General features: G+C 42.5%; 1 protein-coding gene across 7 annotated transcripts in view; it reads right to left on the bottom strand.

The window, feature by feature from the left end:
- Window positions 1–25,128, bottom strand: part of RBFOX2 (RNA binding fox-1 homolog 2) — a 531,916-nt gene that overhangs the window by 383,073 nt on the left and 123,715 nt on the right. For 6 of the 7 annotated variants that reach the window (XR_005774354.1, XM_040408532.1, XM_040408531.1 and 3 more), the window contains exon 5: window positions 17,166–17,258. The exons of the other annotated variant lie outside the window; for it this stretch is intronic. Coding sequence is in view for 5 of the 6 variants with exons in the window: in XM_040408532.1 (XP_040264466.1) it covers window positions 17,166–17,258 (93 nt within the window). In the remaining variant the exon portion in view is untranslated. The remainder of the gene's footprint in view (window positions 1–17,165; window positions 17,259–25,128) is intronic. 7 annotated transcript variants of the gene reach the window in all.

Genomic DNA, 25,128 nt, shown 5'->3' with positions numbered 1-25,128 from the left:
TTTCATTGGTATCATTTTGGAGTAAATGATGCTTTTTGATCACTTGTTATTTACGTTTTTTTGGTGGCAACTAAGAATAAATTAGCAATTGTCTTTTTTTTAGGTCATTCACCGTAGGGAATAATTGACGTGATATTTATGTAGTCCGGGTCATTACGGACTCGGCAATACCAAACATGCCGTATTTTCAAATGGGAAAAAAAAAAAAGCTTACTTTTTTTGTGGGATTTTTATTGAATAAAAGGGGACTATAAAGACAGTATTTTGATTTATTTAAAAATGCAATGCATTATCCCTATAGTGCATTGCATTTTAATGTCAGTACTATTCTGACATTGGCGCAGCCTGCTGGTCAGAGAGGCACAGCCTGCTGGAAATTACTCAAGGCTGGTCTGGGGCCTACATCTCACCCCTGCCAGCCTTCACACACATCGGCACCCCGCGATTGCATTTGCGGGGTGCCGATGGGAGACAGGAGTCCTCTCCCTCTGTCAGAACTTTACATGCGGCAAATGCCATTGCCCGCGGCATGTAAAGTGTTAAACAACCCGGATCGGCACTACTGCCGGTCCGGGTTGTTAGAAAAAGGGCCACGGCTCTCATGTGAGAGCCGGGTCCTCACTCCCCGCAGTGCGTAGACTGGGCTGCAGTAAAAAAGCGCCGGCCCAGCCTAAGGCCCTTTTCACATGAGCGTGACTGATCAGATCTGGATGCATTCAGTGAAACTCACGATTTTGCAAGCCAGTACAGTCAGTTTGATTGTGTTCAGTTCCATTTTCACGCAACGCAGAATGCTTCTTCCAAAGTCAATTTGCTTATCTTTGTTGTAATACAGTACGGAGCAGGAGCTCCGTACAGTATTAAAATGTATTGGCTCAGATGAGCCGAAGTTATTACTTTGAAGTCTCGCGAAACTTCATATAACTGAATTACTGTAGGAAATTTTTTTTTTTTAATTGATACCAAACTTAGGTTCAGTTCCAAGTGGTATTGTGGAACCAAACCAGAGTTCGGTACCCAGGGTTTTATTTTTATTTTTTTACAGTAATTGGTTTACAAAGTCTCGTGAGCCTTTGCGAAGTAATAACTTCGGCTCATCGGAGCCAATACATTCTAATACTGCATTACAACAAAGTTTTATGCGAATCGACTTCGGATGCTACATTTGCTCATCCCTAGTGATAACTCTTACTTATCCGAGCAATTCTGAGATGGTTTTCTTGTGACGTTGTACTTCATGTTACTGGTAAATTAGAGTCAATACGTTTTACCTTTATTTAAAAAAATCCCAAATTCATGGAAAATTTTTAAAATTTACTATTTTCTAAAATTTGAATTCTCTGCTTTCAAGACACATAGGGATACCTCAAAATAGTTAACTTTACATTTCCCATATTTTTGTTGGCATAATTTTGTAAATGTCATTTTATTTTTTAGTAAATTAAGGATTTAAAAATTTCAAAATAGCTTCTAAATTTCTAAGAAAATTTCCAAACCCACCTTTTTAAGGACCAGTTCAGTTATGAAGTCACTTTGTGAAGCTTACATGGTAGAAACAACCCATAAATGACTCCCATTTTAGGACCTACTCCCCTCAAATTACGCAAAACTGATTTCACAAACTTTGTTGTTTATTCCATAAAAGGTTATGCCCAGCCCAATTTTTTTCTATGTAATTACTGTATACGCCATACGGAAAAACGGAACGGATCCGTGAAAAACGGACCGCAAAACACTGAAATAGGCCTCTTTCACACGATATGGCTAAGGGGACAGTTTTTTTGGTACTATTTTGGGATTATATATAATTTTTGATCGCCCAGCCAACAATAGCTGTTGTAGCACCATTTTTTTTTTTGTTTTTACGGAGTTCTCCTGACAGGATAGATCAGGTATTTTTATCGAGCAGGTTGATACAGATGCTACAATACCAAATGTGTATTTATGTTCATGTTTGGTGTCTTTCCCGAAAGCTACATTTCAAAAATTTTTCAAGGTGGTCTCAAGGAGGAGGAGGAGCACACACACCTATATGTACCACCTTAAATCAAGGTCGCCTATTAGATAGGGGAAGGGGGGGGGGGGCAAAAGTGCACATTAATACTGCTCCCAAAAAAGGAGCGTATTCACAAATTAAAGCGACACTCCTTCAAGACAAGTTAAACAAATCACGGATTTAGCGTAGGACCCGCCTGAACTGAGACCACCTTGTCGCTTGGTAGGTGGGCTTAGATGTGTTTTGATCAAAATGTATTGACCAAGTGTCTCAGATTTTATCAATAGAGTGAAGGCTTAGCCTCTAAGTTGTTACACGCTAGATATACTGAGTGTATCGAACAGTTGAGACGTGCGGTCTGCTGCAAACAAGTGGCCATGTACCAGGAACATGGTGTACTGAGGGGTCACAAAATAATCAAATAAAAACTATAAACTCCTACCCAGCCAACACTCCAGTGCTATGTAAAGGTAGTGACAGCCATATTAATCTCTGTCATAAACCGGCTATACATCAGTATATAAAACTGTTCCCTTGCTCCAAGTGCCTTCATGGGTGACACACCATGATCGGTATATATAGTAATAAACGTTGACTGGAATTATACCCCTGAGTTGCTGGCAGCAACAATCAACAGTGGATAGTTGAATATATGAGTACCCAATATATTTCACACCTCACTGAACTCTGAAAGTTTTAATATTAGGTGTTCCTTTATAGAATTATTGAATAACGTTTTTTAATACAGTATGAATAAAGATATATTTTAGTATTAGTTAGAGACCCCTAAAGGGATTTTTTGGTCTGCTGACCGTACATTACATTGATTACTATATCCCGAGGGTCCCTATTAGGGCGTGAGATTTGATTCAATATGTTATGCTTGCATCTATTATTATAGTGCATTATTTTCTGCAATTGTATAAATGTAGCCATGTACATCTGCAACATTCATTATCATATTGTGCAGGATGTTTTATATATATATTTTTCCGTGATATGTTTAACTTGTTTTGAAAGAGTGGCACCTTCATTTGTGAATACGCTCCTTTTTGGGAGCAGTATTCATGTGTACTTTTGCCCCACCTATCTTATAGGCGACCTTGATTTAAGGTGGTACATTTAGGTGTGTGTGCTCCTCCTCCTCCCACCGGTTGCTGTTGCACACGGAGGTAACTAGGAGCAACACACTATGTGCAGGGTCTGCGCTCCTGAACATAAATGCATAACAGCATAGGCAGGTTTAGCGTAGGACCCGCCTGAGCTGAGACCACCTTGTCGCTTGGTAGGTGGGCTTAGATGCGTTTTGATCAAAATGTATTGACCAAGTGTCTCAGATTTTATCAATAGAATGAGGGCCTAGTCCATATGTTATGCTTGCATCTATTATTATAGTGCATTATTTTCTGCGATTGTTTTTTGTACCCGGACATTTTCGTAAAAGTTCGGGTTAGAGTTTGACGCTTGTTGAAAGGCTGCAGGGCAGCCAATCAACAAACGTTTAACTTGTGTGCCCTTAGAAGCCATCACAGCCAGGCCTACTAATGGCATGGCTGTGATTGGCCAAGTTCAGCATGTGACCCAGCCTCTATATAAGCTAGAGTCACGTAGTGACGCAAGTCACTCTGCTCTTACTAGTTGTAAGGATAGGATGCTGCTGCTGTGAGAGAGAGATTAGGAAAGACTGATATCTGCACTTGGTGTGAAGTCTGCGATCTACAGCGTTTTTTGTTTGGGGGTTCAATGCAACATTTTTGTACTCTGCCCTGAGCCCAGTGAGACTGAAAAAATAAGTTTTAATCCGTCTGCTAGTTAGGTGGGTGTCGGCGGACATTTTGTGCAACAGCAGTGCACCAGCAATGCATATGTGCCAGGGACAATCATTTACCGTAATCCTGTTCTTGTAGTTCAGCGGCCGACATATACCCATTTTTAAAGTGTACCTGCACTGCATATGTGCCAGGGGAAGGGAAAATAATACCATCTGAGTTCAGGGACCCAGGGGGTGACATATCCCCATTTTGTTCTGTAAAGTATCCCTGTGCTGCATTTCTGAGAGTGAAATATAATCAGTTAAATCCATCTGTTCCATTGTGGAGTGACTTATTTAAATTTTTGGTTGTAAAGTAACTCTGAGGCCTGCACTGCATATGTGACAGGCAAGCACATAAATTCAGCACATCCATCTGTTCCATTGTAGGGGGTGACATTCACAATTTTTTAATATAAAAACCCCTGTGCTCAATTTGTGAGATTGAAATATAATCTCAGTTAAATCCATCTGTTTTATTTATGGTTAAAGAAACCCTTTTTTGGGGGCAATAAAGTACCTTTTTGCCCTGTACTGCATTTCGGATAGTCCAATAAAACCGCCAAATTTTTGTTGCTAGAAATTACATTTGTAGCCTGCGCTGCATTCCTGTCGGTCACGTAAAATCAGTAAATACAGCTGTTACATATTTGGGCTTCAAATTCCCATTTTCGGGTGTAAAGTAACTGAGGCCTGTGACAGGCAGGCACATAAATTCAGCAAATCCATCTGTTCCATTGTAGGGGTGAAATATCAATTTTTTCTGTAAAAAAAAAAAAAAACCCTGTACTTCATTTGTGAGAGTGCAATATAATCTCAGTTAAATCCATCTGTTTCATTGTGTGTGAGAAAAAAAAACACTTTTTTTTGGCAATAAAGTACCTTTGCTGCCTGCACTGCATAGCAGACCTGGCAAAAAGTTTAAAAAATTAGTCTGTTCCATTGTTGGGTGACATTAACCCATTTTGGCCGTCAAAAAACCCCTGCTCTGCATTGTTCACAAGGAACTTAATTCTGTAAAAACATCTGTTACTTCAGTGGGTACCACAAAAAGTGAGGAGAGCGTCAAACAAGGGACGTGGCCCTGGTCGTGTTGCTGCTGGTGTTGGTGGAGCTCCTGTTGCAGGGAGAGGATGTGGTCGATCTGTGACAGCTACACGCCCAAGTGAAACACCTTCCTCAGGTGCGAGTAGGCGACAGAACCTTCAGCGTTATTTGGTAGGGCCGAATGAGACTCTACGAATGGTGAGGCCAGAACAAGTACAGGCAATAGTAAATTGGGTGGCTAACAGTGCCTCCAGTTCCTTTATATTTTCTCCCACCCAGTCCCCTGCTGAAAGCTCAGAGTTGAGCCCCAGGTCATGCAGAAGTCTTCTGCTTTTTGATGACTCTGCTAGCAGGGTTTCCGTGGGCCATCCACATAGCACTGCCCCAGAAGTGGAAGAGATTGAGTGCACTGATGCCGAACCACTTATGTTCCAGGATGAGGACATGGGAAGACCACTGCAGCACGTCTCGGACAATGACGAAACACAGGTGCCAACAGCTGTGGCTTTCTGCAGTCTGCAGACCGACAAGGAGGGCAGGGGTAAAGAGTTGGTGGAAGATGTGGCGGATGATGAGGTACTAGACCCCACATGGAATCAAGTTCATGCGAGTGACGTGTGCAGTTTGGAGGAAGAGGCGTGGTCGCACAGAGGCACCAACACAGCAAAAGAGGGAGCAGGGTGCAAAAGCATCTGTTACAATCTCAGGTGACATTTTACAATTTTTGCCGTATACAAACCCCTGCTCTGCATAGGTGACAGGGACTTAATTTTTGTAAAATAGTCTGTTCCAATGATGGGTGACATGAACCCAGTTTTGCCAGTATAAAACCCCTGCTCTGCATTGCTGACAGGGAACAAAATTTAGTAAAAACGTCTGTTACTGATCGGTAGACGCGCTGCTGATGGCATTTCCACCTCACAGCGGGTGCTCAGTGGAAGCACAAGGCGAAGGCTGAGGAGGAGGAAGAAGTCGCTAACTCATCTGGGGCACCGCCAGCACCTCAGGAGGTAGGGTTAGCATGGCTGAAATGTGGAAAAGTTTTGTTCGCACGCCACAACAACCAGCACCACCAGCTGATATGGAACATCTTAGCAGGAGGTAGCATTTCAGCAACATGGTGGAGCAGTATGTGTGCACATGCCTACATGTACTGACTGATGGGTCTGCCCCAACTTCTGTGTCTCCAAATTGGGCACATGGCCTGAGCTTGCCATTTATGCCTTGGAGGTGCTGGCCTGCCCTGCAGCCAGTGTATTGTCTGAACGTTTGTTTAGCACGGCAGGAGGGGGTTATCACAGACAAGCGCAGCTGCCTGTCCACAGCCAATGTGGACAAGCTCACGTTTATTAAAATGAACCAGGCAGGGATCCTACAGGACTTGTCTGTACCTTGTGCAGAATAGACATGTATACCGGTCTCACCCAGCCATTGTTGACCTCCAGCGCACTCTATTTTTTATATTTCCCAATGTTTTTGGGTCTACCCAAATTTAAACAAAAAAAAAAAAAAAAACTGTGTTGGCTATCTCTTCCTCCACCGCCACTTCCACCGCCTACTGCATATGGACCTCCTCCTCCTAGATAAAGATTATTATTTTTTATTTTTATGTATTTTATGTTATTTTAAGTCATTTCCCTATCCACATTTGTTTGGAGAGCACTTGCCATGTTCTTAACCACATTTTGCTGCTTTTTGCAGCCCTCTAGCCTTTTCCATGACTTTTTTTAGAGCCATTTTAGTGCTCCAAAGTTCGGGTCCCCATTGACTTCAATGGAGTTCAGGGTCAAGTTCGGGTCCCGAACTCGAACTTTTTTGCGAAGGTCGGCCAAACCCAAACTTCCAGGTGTCCGCTCAACTCTAATAAGGAGCATTTTGTTTTAGCTATTAATATACACAATTTTTGTTGATTTTGTTGTGGGAGTTATGTTCTGTTCATTTTAATGCAACTATTAAAAGGTTATGTTTTATGAGAGGGTTGGATGGGTCGTTGATCCAGGGTAGTTACTCAGATTGCCTGATTGGAGTTGGGAAGGATTTTTTTTCCCCCTTGAGTGGGGAAAATTGGATTCTACCTTACAGGGTTTTTTTTTTTGCCTTCCTCTGGATCAACTTGCAGGATAACAGGCCAAACTGGATGGACAAATGTATTTTTTCGGCCTTATATACCATGTTACTATGGTTATTTGTGTACGGTGATCAAATGCAAAACACTTGTTGTGTGAAAGTGTCTAAAGGCTATAAAAGTGGCTTCACAATAAGGTCTTTAACCCCTTAAGTACTCAGCCCTATTTCACCTTAAAGGGAACCTGTCACCGGGATTTTGGGTATAGAGCTGAGGACAAGGGTTGCTAGATGGCCGCTAGCACATCCGCAATATCCAGTCCCCATAGCTCTGTGTGCTTTTATTGTGTATAAAAACTGATTTGATACATAAGCATATTAACCTGAGATGAGTCAGAGCTTGAAAATATGACTCTTCTCTGGGCACACAAGTAAGATATGACTCTTATGTTAATTTGCATATGTATCAAATCGGTTTTTTTACACAATAAAAGCACAGAGAGCTATAGGGACTGGGTGTTGCGGATGTGCTAGTGGCCATCTAGCAGCCCATGTCCTCAGCTCTATACACAAAATCCCAGTGACAGGTTCCCTTTAACCCCTTAAGGACGCATGACGTACCGGTACGGCATGTTTCCCGAGTCCTTAAGGACCCATGACGTACCGGTACGTCATGGCTTTAAATCGCGATTCCGGCGCCGCGGGGGTTAATCGGAACGGGATGCCGGCTGAAATCATTCAGCCGGCGTCCTGTAACAATGCAGGGGGGGGGGTCATTTGACCCCCCCCCCCCCCCCGTATCGGCGATCGCTGAAAACCGCAGGTCAATTCAGACCTGCGGTTTTCTGCGTTTCCGGTCCATTCGGGTCTCCGGTGACCCGATGAACCGGAAAAAGACTGCGATCGGTGGCGTAATTATACACCACCTATCGCAGTCTGAGGATTTGGAGAGGCGGCGCTGGCTCTGGTGCTGAATGCCGCTGTCCAGGGTGCTGATTGGTGCAGGGGAGAGAGGCGCGAGATTCAAACTTCCTGCGCTCCTCTCTCCCCTCCTCTTCCTGTTCTGCACGAGCACCCGGCAGCATCATCCAGCACCAGCTCCTGAGTCCCCCCCTAATCGCCATCCATCACCCTCCTGCACCCATCGCCACCCAGGTAGGTTAGGGTCAGTGAGGGAGAGGCACCGTTAGGCAGGGAAAGAAGGGAAAAGTTAGAAGAAAAAAAAAAACTTTTATTCTAAACTTTCTTTGGTACATCTTTCAGACCCCAGACCCCCCCTGCCACTTGCAGTACAGTATGGTCATGACACGTCCCCGGTTTGAGGCCATCCGGAAATGTCTGCATTATTCCGATAATGCAGCATGTCCCCCCCGAGGTGATCCTGCCTATGACCGGCTGTATAAGATACGGCCGGTCATCGATCACTTTGGGGCCACATTTCAGCAGGCCTACGTACCTGGAAGGGAGGTCGCGGTTGATGAGTCTCTCGTTGCGTTCAAGGGGAGACTCAGTTTCCGCCAATACATTCCCACAAAGCGGGCGAGGTATGGCGTGAAGCTATACAAAATTTGTGAGAGTACCTCAGGGTACACTTACAAATTTCGTGAGTACGAGGGGAGAGATTCCCGTATTCAACCCCCAGAATGTCCCCCCACTCTGGGTGTTAGCGGGAAACTCGTGTGGGACCTTATGTACCCACTGCTGGATAAGGGTTACCACTTGTACGAAGACAACTTTTATACCAGCATTCCCTTGTTCAGGTCCCTTGCCGCCAGATCCACGTTCGCTTGTGGGACCGTGCGGAAAAATCAACGCGGCCTCCCTGACCACCCCCTCCAGGTACCTATCCCCAGGGGTGAGACCCGTGCCCATGCCAGTGGAAACCTGTTGCTGGTCAGGTATAAGGAAAAGAGGGATGTCCTTATGCTGTCCACAATCCACGGTAACAGCACCACCCCAGTCCCTGTGCGAGGTACCGCGGCAACAGTCCTCAAGCCCGATTGTATCGTCGACTACAATCGGTATATGGGAGGAGTTGATCTCTCTGATCAAGTCCTCACGCCATATAATGCCATGCGCAAAACCCGGGCATGGTACAAAAAAGTTGCGGTCTACTTGGTGCAGGTTGCCATGTACAACTCTTTTGTACTATCCCGAAGCGCTGGCAGCACAGGGACATTCCTCCAATTCTATGAGGCAGTCCTCAAGGACCTGATCTTTTCGGACCGGGAAAGAGCAGGCCGGAGTACCTCGGGAACTGGAGGCGCCCGGATCGTCCCTGGCCAACACTTTCCAGGTGTGGTCCCCCATACTGGAAAGAAGGGACGAACCCAAAAAAGATGCAGAGTGTGTCACAAGAGGGGGATACGGAAGGACACCACCACTCAATGTGACACTTGCCCCGATCATCCGGGCCTCTGCGTTATCGATTGCTTCAGGTAGTATCACACTTCCATGGAGTACTAAATTTTTCTAATCCCCAACAATCCACTAGAGAACATAAAAAACTATGGCTCTCAGACTTTGGAGACACGGAAACATTTTTTTTTTCCCCCAAAAATATTAGTTTTAGTGCAGGCATCCTCAAACTGCGGCCCCCCAGATGTTGTAAAACTATAACTCCCAGCATGCCCAGACAACCTACAGCAATCAGCAGGGCATGGTGGGAATTGTAGTTTTACAACATCTGGAGGGCCGCAGTTTTTAGGATGCCTGCTTAGTGTCTCCAAAGTCTGAGAACCATACATATTGGGCATCGTCGCGTGCGTAAAAGTCGTCGCTAAAAAAATAATTTTTTGCCCAAACGCCTCGGATGAACGGTGTTAAAAATATAAAATAAAAACTGTGCCAAAACACCAATTTTTGGGCAAAATTTCCATTTGAATCCTTTTTGCCGGTAACAAAGCAAGGGTTAACAGCCAAACAAAACTCAATATTTATGGCCCTGATTCTGTAGTTTGCAGAAACACCCCATATGTGGTCGTAAATGGCTATATAGCCGCACGGCAGGGCATAGAACGAAGGGAACTCCATATGGTTTCTGGAAGGCAGATTTTGATGGACAGGTTTTTTTTTGACACCATGTCCCATTAGAAGCCCCCCCTGATGTAGCCTAGACTAGAAACTCCAAAAAAGTGACCCCATCTAAGAAACTACACCCCTCAAGGTATTTAAAAGTTACTTTACAAACTATGTTAACCCTTTAGGTGTTCCACAAAACTAAATAGCGAATGTAGAAACAATTTTATAATTTTTTTTTGTTACATTGCCTCAAAAAAAGAGTAATATAGAGCAACCAAAAATCATATTTACCCCTAAAATAGTCCCAAAACAACAACCACCTTATCCCGTAGTTTCCTAGATGGGGTCACTTTTGTGGAGTTTCTACTCTAGGGGTGCATCAGGGGGCTTGAAAGGGTACATAGTGTAAATAAACCAGTCCAGCAAAATCTGCCTTTCAAAAACCATATGACGTTCCCCTTCTTCTATGTCCTGCCGTTTGGCCAAACAGTAGCTTACGACCACATATGGGGTGTTTCTGCAAACTACAGAATCGGGGCAACCCATTTTGAGTTTTGTTTGGCAGTTAACCCTTGTTTTACTCCTGGAAAAAAATTGATTATATTGGAAAATTTTCCAAAAAATAGAAATTTCAAAATTGTTTCTCCATCTGCCATTAACTCTTGTGGAAGACCTAAAGGGTTAATAAAGTTTGAAAAAACAGTTTTTAATACCTTGAGGGGTGTAGTTTCTAGAATGGGGTCATTTTTGGGAGGTTTCTATTATCTTAGCCTCACAATATGACTTCAAACCTGAACTGGTCCATAAAAAGTGGGATTTTGAAGATTTCTGAAAATTTCAAAATTTGCTTCTAAACTTCTAAGCCTTGTAACATCCCCAAAAACTAAAATATCATTCCCAAAATGCTACAAACATGAAGTAGACATATGGGGAATGTAAAGTCATCACAATTTTTGGGGCTATTACTATGCCTTACAGAGGTAGAGAAACTGAAACTTTGAAATTTGCTAATTTTTCAAAATTTACGGTAAAAATTGTGATTTTTTATGCAAAAAAATTAATTTTTTTGACCCAATTTTAGCAGTGTCATGAAGTACAATATGTGACGAAAAAACAATCTCAGAACGGCCTGGGTAAGTCAAAGCGTTTTAAAGTTATGAGCACTTAAAGTGACACTGGTCAGATTTGCAAAAAATGGCCAAGTCCTTAAGGTGAAATAGGGCTGAGTCCTTAAGGGGTTAAGGACCAGGCCATTTTTTGCAAATCTGACCAATGTCACTAAAACGCTTTGACTTATTCAGGCCATTCGGAGATTGTTTTTTCGTCACATATTGTACTTCATGACACTGGTAAAATGAAGTCCAAAAAATTAATTTTTATTTATAAAAAAAAAATACAAAATTTACCAAAAATTTGTAAAAAATTGCAAATTTCCAAGTTTCAATTTCTCTACTTCAATAATACATCGTAATACCTCCAAAAATAGTTATTAATTTACATTCCCATATGTCTACTTCATGTTTGGATCATTTTGGGAAGGATATTTTATTTTTTGGGGATGTTACAAGGCTTAGAAGTTTAGAAGCAAATCTTGACATTTTTCAGAAATTTTCAAACCCAATTTTTAGGGACGAGTTCAGGTCTGAAGTCACTTTACAAAGCTTACATAATAGAAACCACCCAAAAATGACCCCATTCTATAAACACCCCTCAAGGTATTCAAAACTGATTTTAATAACTTTGTTAACCCTTTAGGTGTTCCACAAGAATTAATGGAAAATAGAGATCCAATTTCAAAATTTCACTTTTTTGGCAGATTTTCCATTTCAATAATTTTTTTCCAGTTACAAAGCAAGGGTTGACAGCAAAACCAAACTCAATATTTATGGCCCCGATTCTGTAGTTTACGACAACATATGGGGTGTTTCTGTAAACAGCTGTATGGGCACACGGCAGGGCACAGAAGGAAAGGAATGCCATACGGTTTTTGGAAGGCAGATTTTGCTGGACAGTTTTTTTTTTACACCATGTCCCATTTGAAGCCCCCCTGATGCACCCCTAGAGTAGAAACTCCAAAAAAGTGGCCCCATTTTAAAAAATACGGGATAGGCTGGCAATATTGTTGGTACTAGTTTAGGGTACATATGATTTTTGGTTGCTCTATATTACACTTTTTGTGAGGCAAGATAACAAGAAATAGCTGTTTTGGCACAGTTTTTATCTTTGGTTATTTACAACATTCATCTGACAGGTTAGATCATGTGATATTTTTATAGACCAGGTTTTCACGGATGCGGCGATACCTAATATGTATACTTTTTTTTATTTATATAAGTTTTACACAATAATATAATTTTTGAATCACCAAAAAAAATATCATGTTTTAGTGTCTCCATATTCTGAGAGGCATAGTTTTTTCAGTTTTTGGGCGATAATCTTAGGTAGGGTCTCATTTTTTGCGGGATGAGATGACTGTTTGATTGGCACTATTTTGGGGTGCAAATGACTTTTTGATCGCTTGCTATTACACTTTTTGTGATGTAAGGTGACAAAAAATGGTTTATTTAGCACAGTTCTTATTTTTTACGGTGTTCATCTGAGAGGTTAGGTCATGTGATTTTTGTATAGAGTCGGTCGATACGAACGCGGCGATACCAAATATGTATACTTTATTTATGCAAGTTTTACACAACAGCTTTTTTCAAACCAAAAAAAAATTATGTTTTAGTGTCTCCATATTCTGAGCCATAGTTTTTTTTTTTTTTGGGCGATCGTCTCAGGTAGGGTCTCATTTTTTGCGGGATGAGGTGACGGTTAGATTGGTACTATTTTGGTGGGCAAACGCCTTTTTGATCGCTTGCTGTTGTACTTTTTGTGATGTAAGGTGACAAAAAAATGGTTCATTTAGCACAGTTTTTATTTTTTACGGTGTTCATCTGAGGGGTCAGGTCATGTGATATTTTTATAGAGACGGTCGATACGGACGCGGCGATACCCAATATGTATACTTTTTTTTCCCCCCTATTTACCAATTTTTTTAACTTTATTTGGGGAAAATGACGTTTTTGTTTATTTTTACTTGAAACGTAATTTTTGGGGGGGAAACTTTTTTTTTCACTTTATTTTTTGTCCCACTTTGGGACTTGAACTTTGGGGGGTATATTCCTTTACAATGCATTCCAATACTTCTGTATTGGAATGCATTGGCTGTATGAGTAATACTGTGTGTATTACTTATACAGCTTCCGGCCTGTGAGATCCAGGGGGCTGGATCTCACAGGCTCTTCACCGGAAGGCAGCGCGATGCCTTCCTTAGACATCGCGCTGCCTTCCATGCCATCGGGTCCCCCCCCACAGCTGCATGGGGACCTGATGGCAGTGCCGCCGCAACCGCAGGTAAAGCCCCAAACCGCAGGTCTGAATTGACCTGCGTTTTGCGGCGATCGCCAATACGGGGAAGGGGGGGTCACATGACCCCCCCGGCGTTGTGACAGGATGCCTGTTCTGATTAACCCCCGCCGCGCTCGCAGTTTAAACCCATGACATACCGGTACGTAATGGGTCCTTAAGGACTCGGACAACATGCAGTACTGGTACGTCATGCGTCCCTAAGGGGTTAAAAATGCATTTTTTTAAAGATTTTTTTTCCTTTCTTATAAAGTAGTCTATGGGAAATGTAATTAAAAATAAATAAAATAAATACTAAAACCGCGCACGTTGTGAAATAAAAAATAAAAAAAAACTGCTAAACTGGCAGGAAAAAAAAATGCAAGGAAACCGAATTAAACTGCCACTACAAAAAGCAATGTATATAGGGCATTTTATACTTTTATTTCCTAGCATATAACATCTAGACACCTTTTTGCAAAAAAAATAAATAATCAAATCGCTTGGGAACTGTCACTACATTCTAACTAATCAGGACCAGTTTAAAAACTTGTGGGATGGAGGCTACCAGCAAAATGTATCACTCATCTTTTGCACATTTGAAAGTCATTATTTGAAAAAGCACTTTTAAAAGAAAAGGTAGAGCATTAAAGGACAATGCCCCATGTAGTTTTAAAAATGCACAAGCCATATGTTACAGGTTAGGCTACTTTCACACCTGCATTCAGGTGTCCGCTCGTGAGCTCCGTTTGAAGGGGCTCACGAGCGGTCCTGAACACAGCCGTCCGGCCCCAATGCATTCTCAGTGGAGGCAGATCCACTGAGAATGCATCCGCCTGCCAGCGCTCAGTGAGCGGACACCTGAACGCTGCTTGCAGCGTTCGGGTGTCCGCCTGGCTGTGCGGAGGCGAGCGGATCCGTCCAGACCTATAATGGAAGTCAATGGGGACGGATCCGCTTGAAGATGACACCATATGGCTCAATCTTCAAGCGGATCCGTTCCCCATTGACTTTCAATGTAAAGTCTGAACGGATCCGCTCAGGCTACTTTCAGACTTCGAAAATTTTCTAAGTAATAATGCAGACGGATCCGTTCTGAACGGATGCAAACGTCTGCATTATCGGAGCGGATCCGTCTGATGAAACATCAGACGGATCCGCTCCGAACGCTAGTGTGAAAGTAGCCTAAGTAAACAAGAAATTATATAACGCCCTAAAACAAATTTGCTCCCTCCTCCAGCACCTTTAGGCTGAATGCACAGGTATTTTGTAGCATTTTTTTTCTGCACTTTTGCTGTTTTGGTTATGTTTTAGAACAGGCTTTCTTTCCAGTAAAAAAAAACACCAATGTCAGTTGAAAGCCTAGGGAAAATCTCTGTTTTTTTTGTTTTTGTTTTTTTTTTTACAGCATGTTCAAGCTTTTTTCATCCCCTTCTCTTTTTTTGGGGGGGGGAGACGACACCTGAACCAAAAAAAATATATAATCATTTTACAAAATAAAAAACAGATGCACACAGTGGTTTTTGTCTGATTCTCAGCATATTTGCCAGGTTGTGGACAGCATTCATGTAGCTTCCAGCAATGCCGGATACATTTCAGACAATCCCTAAAACTGCCAAAAAAATTTGATTCTCACGTTCTTCTTTCTCCAGCGGCATTCTGAGGCATTGGTCTAGTTCTCTGGGATTAAACACATGACCACATCAGCCAATCTCGCCAGCAGTAGATATCTCCGACAACCACACAGTGTAACAGTATGCAACTACACACTTCTGGCAGATCTGTCACATTGATCCTTAAATCAAGGCATACAGTGACAAAGTTGTCCTCATTTTGAGATTTAGGGGAAGTAAACAGTTTTGCTGTCTTCAAACTATGTACTGTGCATACATATGCAAACATGCACCCTTACATTTGGATGTCTGGCTTTGATAGCAATTATGGAATATAAAACAATTTCTATACATTTAAGTGTTCAATGTGAGGCTCAGTTCAGTAGTCCATGTATTCCTTTCAATACAATTAAATGTGTCCAGATGCATACCTGCCTGACATATGCCAAAAGGAGACAATTGGCATTTATCTGGTACAGTATACCGCTAGAAAACCTTTGTTCCTTGCATACATTGCCAACTGTACACAAAAATATGGTGTGAATTGAGCCATAGCTGTATATAACTGGTCTAAAATAAAAAGGTAGTAAAGAAAAATGGCATAAACATAGTCTACAACCAGCATGCACAGACACTCTAGTTTACAGGTTTTAAAAGACACATCTTGAAGAGGTGTTAGAATTCAGTATTTTGCACAGCCTATTTAAAGGGAACCTGACGCCTCAAAAACGCATATAAAACTGCCAGCATTACCTTATAGTAGCCGCCAGTCTGTTCATAATCATATGTTTTATCAGGTAGTCTGATGCTTAATCGCTTTAAAAAAAAAACAACAACTATATTTTAAGCGCCATCAGTGCCATCTTGCCGGTCAGTTTCAAGTCAAGGGGGCAGCGGCTTCCTTGCTTCAAGTCAAGGTAAGAACGCCCCCTAACCGTCCTCTCTCTTGTTTGATTGACTGCATGAAGTGCGGCCGGGATCGCAGAAGTCTCACGCATGCACGATGCGCCACTGAAAGCCGGCTAACAGCGGCAGCCGGAGACGGGATCGCGCCTTACCAAGGAGCGCACTGCAATTGCGCAAGACTTCTGGCTGTCAAACAAGAGAGGGTTTAGGGGGCGTGCTTACCTTGGCTTTAAGCAAGGAAGCCGCTGCCCCCTTGACTTGAAGCTGACCGGCTAGATAGCGCTGATGGCGCTTAAAAAAATCAATTTTTTTAAGCTATTGAGCATCAGACTACTGGATCAAACATATGATTATGAACAGACTGGGGGCTACTATAAGGTAATGCTGTCAGTTTTATATGTGTTTTTCAGGTGACAGGTTCCCTTTAAGGAGGCAGCAAATATGGAAATCAAAGTATTAAAACACATTCAATGGCAAGTAGTGGTATGGAGATGGTGTTTGATTTTTCATATTGGAGAACTGCATCCTTCCTTAAATGTTAGTTCATAGCCAGCATAACTTGTTTTAACTACACAAAATAAGCAGACAATTTATGCACACGACACTGAAAAAAAGTCTGTTAAAAATAGATAAACTGTCCATTTTGAATAGATGTTTCCCTGATGCCTTTCTGAGAAACAGACATTAAAAACTGACTCATTCAATTATATGGGGGAAGACGGTCAGTAAAAAAACTGACAAGAACGAACATGTTCTATTTTCTGACATCCGATATTAACTGGCAGTCAAAAAAACTGCCATGTGAATAACCCCATTGGCCACCATTGGTCCTTAAATAGACGAATGATGGCCATTAAAAATGTTTTTCACTGTCGTGTGCGTATAGCCTTAGGGTGCTATTACACTTGTGCATCAGCGGCCACAGACAGCACTCTCGATGCTTCATTTGCTGGCTGCACTTGGACTTGCCATTGCTTCAGTTTGCCAGTCCAGGAGCAGCTCATCATTTAGTGATAAACTACTCACAACCAATGACACCCATGTAATAGCACAATTAGGGTAAGGCAGGGGAAAGGGGGACGGTGGAGTATGGTGTTTGGCAGTATTTTCAGGGAGGAGTTGGGAAAAACAGAATGGATAACAGCTTAATGTACAAATTAAAAATGACATGACATTATTATAATTGAGCTAAACAGAAGACAAGCAATTAAAAAGATAATCAAGGACATATGAAGAACGGCAAAAAAGTGAAAAGGAAGGACAGAATGGGGTTTAGCTGCTAGCATTTAGAAATCTTTCAGTTTCAGGTAAAGACATGCACCTCGATTTTTCGCCCCTCAATCACCGTGCTGTGCAATTTCTCCCGGGCCCGGTCAGCATCCGCGCTAGTTTCAAAAGTTACAAAACCAAAACCCTGCGTGCAAAGGGGAGACATACATGCAGATCATTAGAGAAGGGAAGGGGAAAGAAAAGAGAAGGGAAGGGAGAGTGGAAAGGGAGTAAGGGGGCATAAGAAAACATCAGCCGCCAAAGAGCCAGAATTAAAAATAAATAAACCCTAAAAAAAAAAACACACAACAAAACAGGACATCAAAACCTCTCATTTGTTTTAAAGTTGGCAACAGTGAAAGACCAGAAAACAGAGCGCTAATCTGTCATGTTGATGCTCTTCAGACACATGCAATGTGAGGGGAGTGAATATACCTACAAAGGAAAAAGAGGAAGGGGAGAAGGGGGGGGGGGGGGGGTGTTAGCCATTTTTAATTCTGATTCCACATGGCTCAAATGGCATGAAGCTTTCTTCACATTACAGGCAATAGCTGGATATTCATCGATGGGTTTACAAACCTCAACAAGAAATACATTGATGAATCCCCTTCAGCAAGTGATTTAGTTCTAGGTCATATTCGATTGACTGTTATAAATTTGTGGAACTAGTCTGGTCTTTATATTAAAATGGAATGGGTCAGCAGTCTTGACCATGCTGTCAGCAGATTTGTGTCTACGAAACTGGGTGATCTGTTACATGTGCGCTTGGCAGCTGAAGCCATCAGTGTTGGTCCCATGTTCATATGTGCCTGCATTGCTGAGAAAAAGGTTTTAATATATGCACATGAGCCTCTAGGAGCAACAGGGGCCCTGCTCAGCTCAGCTCTCTGCAACGGTCACACCCTCTCCACTTTGACTTTAGGAGAAGCCAGGGCCAGGCTTGGCGACGTGACTGCCTTAAGCCTGTGCTTAAATCCGTGAGCATAATGGAAGCGCTCATTAGTACTCACCCATAAGACGCAGGGGCATTCCCCCCCCCCCCCCCCACTTTTAGGGTGAAAAATAAGGTATAATAGTAATATTTAAAGTATTATTTTCATTTTCTTAAATCTTGAAAAACCACATTAATGAGAGCACTTTACAGTGAAGCTATGCACCCAGTGGACCAACGGGGATTCTGGTTATAAAAAGTTATGCCCATCAACAGGATAGGGGGAACTACATTGTTTAAGGCTTGCCACACCCTTTTCAGAAAAATGGTGAGGACGGCAAGAAGTGGGAGATGCAACAATTTTTCAAGAAGTCTTTAAATGCAACTTTTCAGGTGCAAAAGGAGATGTTGAATTTCTCCCTTAAACTCTGCATGATCAAATCTCCCTAAAAGATACTAGGCTGCACAGTTTAGTATTGGAAAATACCAAATCCAGGTATCACATGGAAGCGGGTGCAAAAGTATCGATTGGGTGTCTTAAGTTCGAAACTCGGTGCAACCATAGTCCTTTGTATTGAGCCCTCGGCGGCCATTACACCCCATCCTAATATCCGCGGTATATTAGTTAACAGTATAGGATTTAAAATCTCCCTATTTGCAGTTTATGTCCTCACTTTATCTGACTTATAGGTTACTCAACCGAATCTCTTCCACTTACTGGAGGAATTTGGCAGACTATCGGGTTATAAGGTAAAAACAACTAAAACTGAGGCCTTTCTGCTCCACACCCCACCCCTCAGGATAGGTTAGCCTTATTTCAAACCAACTTTCACTTGAGGTGGAGTACTCAGGCTCTACAGTACCTAGGGAATGGCGAGCAGCATAGAATGTTGTCCTTATTGCTGTTAAAACACAAGGGGGGGGGGGGAATTGGCGGTACCAGATATTACTAAATACTATAGGGGCACATCTCCAGAGGATACCCAATTATGCGTATTTGAGGTGGATTGAGAAAGAAAAGTATATATCCAGACTCCCTTCTGTGGTCCCCAATACACCCTGCACTACCGTTACAGCTAGGGATGAGCGAATTTCACATTGAGATTCATTTTCGGTTCGGCTTGTGGTATAATGTGAACTGAGTTATGGATTCCATTACCACGGACCATAACGCAATTCCATGACGGATCCTTTATGCAGGCCATAGACTTCCATTATGAAGGAATGAATAACTGAATGCCTCTAAAGGCATTGATTATGCAATTGCGTTCTGGTCCGTGGTAACGGAATCCATAACGCAGTTCACATTATACCACAAGCCACATAGAAATAATAATAATACCACAAGCCACATAGAAAGAAAATAATTTCAAAATATGAAATTCGCTCATAACTAGTTAAAACTACTGGGCCCAATGTCCTTTATGTGTACCGTATGGCATGCTTGCAAATAGCTTTTTCTTTAAAGAGTAAATAAACTTATGATAATTTTAGTATGTTGTTCCTAATCCCCTAAATAAAAAAATTTCTAAAATATACTTAATTTTCTATTTTTACTCTACTTTTACACCCCTAAAGCGCACCATTCATTGTGCGCTTAAAACTCCGTTCTCCCTACACCGCAGCGGTGTACAGAGTACTAATTTTATGAATGGTCAGCAGGAGCGCAGGAAGTATGAGCAGCAGCGCACATTGCTGCTCCTGCCTGTGCTCCCCGGACAATTACTAACTCCTGGCATAGCACACATGGGTACCCTGTACCCATGTACTATGCCAGGATTAGCTCAGCGGAACAGGCACAGGCATGAGCCGCTCCGCTCAGCTAATCCTGGCATAGTACATGGGCACAGGGTACCCATGTGCTATGCAAGGAGTTCGTAATTGCTGCTCCTGCCCGTGCTCCCCAGACAATGTGCGCTCCTGCCCATTCATAAAAGGAGTACTCCGAACACCGCTGAGATGTCAGCGGTGTACGGAGATCTGAGTTTTAAGCGCACACTGAATGGTGCACTTTAGGGATGTAAAGTATAGTAAAAATAGTACAGTAAAAATGTAGGGGATTAGGGACAACATAAATATAAAGGTTTAGTTACTCTAACATCCCTCAAATCCTCTATGGCATAGTTTCTATTTAACCCCGTATTTCCAAAGGGTATGCCTTCATTTTTTTTTTAAGTCATGGTTCACTAACAAGGTATTCTGCTTTGCAGACATAGTAGTTAGAACTAAGGGTAGTGAATGGCAAAAGGCGTAGGGTCCTATATATTCACTAGCCTTAGTTCTAACTTTAACCTACCAGAAGCTTCTAGATATCAACATATGCAGATACAACGTATACTTTATTTACGTCTTCCCAGGTCTCCACTCCAACCTCTTTAGAAAAACTGTAAATCATCGGACTCAACTAAAACACTTATTTCTGACATTTATGTTCTGCTCATCCCCCTTCCGCTCTTGTTCGGCATTCCTATATGACTAAATGGGAAACTATCTTGGACCATGCAGGAATGGAAACGGATTTGGAGAAGAGCTGCCATGACTTCTACCGGCACATCCCATAGGGATAATTCCTATAAAATATTGATGTTCTGGTATCATACCCTACAATTGTTGCAGCACATCAACCCCAATATCTCTCCACCTGGTGGTGGAGATGCAGAACGACAACTCAGGCTGTCATTTGCTAACAATTAAAGGGATTCTGTCATCAGAAATTAGCCCTATAAGCTAAACATATGGCAATGTCCCTTGTAAAACACAGAATCCTTAAGCGAGTTTATCAAATGCCCCTGTGGCTCTATATGCCTAAAAAAGCGGTTTATATCACCTGTCAATCACTTGAAAATGTGTCCAAGGGGACGTCTCATGGTGAAAGGTGCCCGGCTGCAGCCATGTCGTTTAGGTGCCCAGCACCACCTTCTGAGCTGAAATCGCCGCCCTCCCTTTCATGCAATCCACCTACCTTACGCCATCACTGCCTCTTTAACCACCGCTCACTTCATCCAGATCCCGCGAGCTTTGAACCAGGCTGTAGGAGGTTGGATGGCTGGGATGGGCTGTAATAGGGCAGTCAGTGGAGGTTCGAGCGAAGTGCGCCGGCCAGCGCATGCGCACTTCGCTATACGAGGCCGCTGCCAGTAGTCCGCACGGGCGCATCAGGATATACCCAGTGCGCATGTGCGGGATCTGGATGAAGCGAGCGGTGGTTAGAGAGGCAGTGATGACGTAAGGTAGGCGGATCTCATGAAAGGGAGGGCGGCGATTTCAGCTCAGAAGGCGGCGCTGGGCACCTAAACAACATGGCTGCAGCCGTGCACCTTTCACCATGAGACGTCCCCTTGGACACATTTTCAAGTGATTGACAGGTTATATAAACTGCTTTTTTAGGCATATAGAGCCACAGGGGCATTTGATAAACTCACTTTAGGATTCTGTGTTTTACAAGGGACATCGCCATATGTTTAGCTTATAGGGCTCATTTCTGATGACAGAATCCCTTTAAAGTTCCCCCTAGATCTTTTTTTTCTATTTACTGAACATGCTACATGCACCCCTGAGAAAGCATTCTTTACCTTTAGCTCTTCACACTTTAACAGCAAGAACAGGAGGGCGAGTAGGGGAGGTGCACCCCATGGATTCGAACCAATTCAACTAGTTGAGGCAGTCGCAGGAAACGACCAGTAAATGGATAAAAGGAACTTTATTGGTGGGCAATTTTCAAAACAGACAAAATGCGTTTTGGGTTCCAGGAACCCTTTATCAAGTCTTTTGGATGGATAGGATAGGTGCTGGTATTGCCCTCAGCAATATTTGCACTGTTCCTATTGTGAGGTGGCAAGAGCTTTTGTACACGCTGCACAGTGGCGTAATGGATGGCAGTGCAGATGCTGGGTGTGAACTGCCATCCATCTCATTAGCATTAAAGGAAATGTGTCATCAAAAACTTTACCCCCTAGTTAAAACTAGATAGAAACACTGTTTATTTTCGGATTAGATTTTTGTATTCTGTTTCCTTAACATGAATTTGGTTACGGCCATCTTGCATGAGCTGTTCTTAGCATTTAGATAGCATTAAGGCTACTTTCACACTAGCGTTCGGGTGTCCGCTCGTGCGCTCCGTTTGAAGGGGCTCACGAGCGGCCCCGAACGCATCCGTCTGGCCCCAATGCATTCTCAGTGGAGGCGGATCCACTGAGAATGCATCCGCCTGCCAGCGCTCAGCCTCCGCTCCGTGAGCGGACACCTGAACGCTGCTTGCAGCGTTCGGGTGTCCGCCTGGCCGTGCGGAGGCGAGCGGATCCGTCCAGACTTACAATGTAAGTCAATGGGGACGGATCCGCTTGAAGATGACACCATATGGCTCAATCTTCAAGCGGATCCGTTCCCCATTGACTTTCAATGTAAAGTCTGAACGGATCCGCTCAGGCTACTTTCAGACTTAGAAAATTTTCTAAGTTTTAATGCAGACGGATTCGTTCTGAACGGATGCGAACGTCTGCATTATCGGAGCAGATCCGTCTGATGAAACATCAGACGGATCCGCTCCGAACGCTAGTGTGAAAGTAGCCTAAGAAAGTTACCGCTGGACATATGTGAACATATCACGCTGCAATATTTCATGCACTTTGTGGTAGTAGGGCAATCCACTGGCCCTCCCTGTGACACCGGACCACAACTTTTTCAATTTTGGCCCCTCGTCCCCTGATGAGTCTGGGGTATCCATAAAGATAAAACGCGTTGGTACTTCTCTTGAGAAATTTTTTCTGATAATTTTTTATTTTGTTTAGGTCTGGAATAGGTAGGGTAGTTACAGGTACTCACTTCACCAATTTTCCCTAACAGGGTTTTCCAGGGATTGATAACAGGGCAAGGTTCCGGACGGGGCCGCTCTTGTCAGGGCGATGACTCTGTATTAGGAAGTTTTTATGGCAAAATAGACCTGACAGGGCAAGGTAGGGACAGGATACACGCATTGTATCATCCAAATCCTTCCCCCAGTCTGGTATCCAGGTTTTAACCGAATCATCACTATACCGGTTTGCATTTGTGGTGCATTTTTGTCTTCTCTTTAGATACGATTTATTAAAAGCTAATTTTTATCTTATTATAAATTTCCCCTCTTGTGTTGCTAACAAGCCAAATTTACCAAACAACCTGAGACATTTGATAAAGTGGTATAAAGTACTCCAACATAGAATTAAGCCAAACGGACGTCAAATATTACACTCATGATAAATTCTCCCCCCCCCCCCCCACGAGTTTCCGATCGCCATACCTGTAACTATTTCACACAGAATTCAAACTCTGATCCGGTGCAATCAACAAATCCAGGTTTGTATTCGTTGTATAATAAAGTTCGGCATGTGCCGCTACTTACAGTAAGGGTCCATTCACACGTCCGCAAAATGAGTCCGCATCCGTTCCGCAATTTTGCAGACCCATTCATTTTCAATGGGGCCGGAATGTGCTGTCCGCATCCGCAATTCCGTTCCTCAAAAAAATAGAACATGTCCTATTCTTGTCCGCAATTGGACAAGAAAAGGCATTTTCTATGAGAGTGCGGCGATGTGCGGTCCACAAAATGCGGAATGCAAATTGCCGGTGGCAGTGTTTTGCGGATCCACAAAACACATACAGATCTGTGAATGGACCCTAACCGTGCATTACTGGCAGCCATCTTCATTCAGCCGCAGCAGGGCCCATACTTCTAATAAAAGGTAGTGGAACTCATACTGTTAGGGAGAGAATCAAAAAGACTTGGATTCGTACAAAGGACAAATCTAAATCTACTAACACTTGTACAGAGCAAGAAGTAGTGCCATTTAGGCTTAGTGGCCAGTGCAAAAACTGCTGGATTTTTTTGTTTAAATATACATGGGAAGGGGAAGGGGAAGGGGAAGGGGGGGGGGGGGAAGGGGAAGGGGGGGGGATAAAAAATAAAAAAAATTCTATAAAAATGTTATATAAACGTGTTTTAAACAATGGACCATTTTCTGATGACACATTCCCTTTAAAAAAAGAGTAGGAATTTCTCAGTATAGACACATTGGATTGCTGAAAAATGGGGATCCTTGCACTCCGCACAACCAACCCTATCAAGCAGTATGCTTGGTTTACTAGTGTTAAAATTAGGAAACCTAATGTAAATACAACTTTCTGGCAGTGAAAAAAGCTGAATGCAAAAGGGGATGAGCCAAGTTAGGGTGGGTTCACACTTCTGTTGAACTGATCCGGCAGGCTCTTCCAGAGTTCCCCGGGTCCAGCCTAGCCGGATACTTTTACCACCGTACCCCATTGACTATATTAGGATCAGTCTACTTTCCCATGAAATGCCAGCTTTGGCCAGATAACAGCCATTGCATGCGTTAGTCAATGAAGCCAGTATCCAGTTATGCCAGATCAAGTAAACTCCAGCAATATGTCCTCTGCTGAAACAGCCTGCCAGATCAGTTAAACAAAAAAAAAAGTGAGACCCTACCCTTATGATACAAGTTTAAATTTAAAAACTAAAAAACTGTTGATCTCTTGGCATCGCCCTCCTACACAACCTCTTGTATATTATGTACAGTATATTCTAGTTTCATAATGTACTTATAGCTTTGCATTCATTTTGTATCAAACTATAGTTCAAACAACTTGCAAAGTGCTTTAAAACATTGCATGTATTACTTGTTGGTTTGTAACCAAAAACCACCCATTTCTATTGCCAATTAAGGATTCAGCTTAATATTGTGACTGGGAATCAGACTTTAATGGCAGATAAAAAAAATAAAAATAAAATAAGAAGAAATAGGTAGAAGATTAGAAGAGGATATAGATATATATATATATATATATATATATATATATATATATATATATATATAATTTTTTTTCATAATCCCTGTCTGAAGTTAAAATTTAACCATGTAACTGTAAATGTTAATTTATAAATCGAGAAGGGTTTCCCGCTTCCTATGAACTGTTAAGAATACAAAGTGTTATCAAATACACAAGGGGGAAAAAAATAAGAGAAAAAACATCACATAGCATTTCAAAAGATTTTGCAAATAAAACTTGTAAGGGGGAGTGCTATATGTGTAAT

This window comes from Bufo bufo, chromosome 9 (assembly GCF_905171765.1).
Source record: "Bufo bufo chromosome 9, aBufBuf1.1, whole genome shotgun sequence".
NCBI lineage: Eukaryota > Metazoa > Chordata > Amphibia > Anura > Bufonidae > Bufo > Bufo bufo.
Note: the sequence above shows the minus strand (reverse complement) of the source record. Positions and strands in the feature narration are given on the sequence as shown.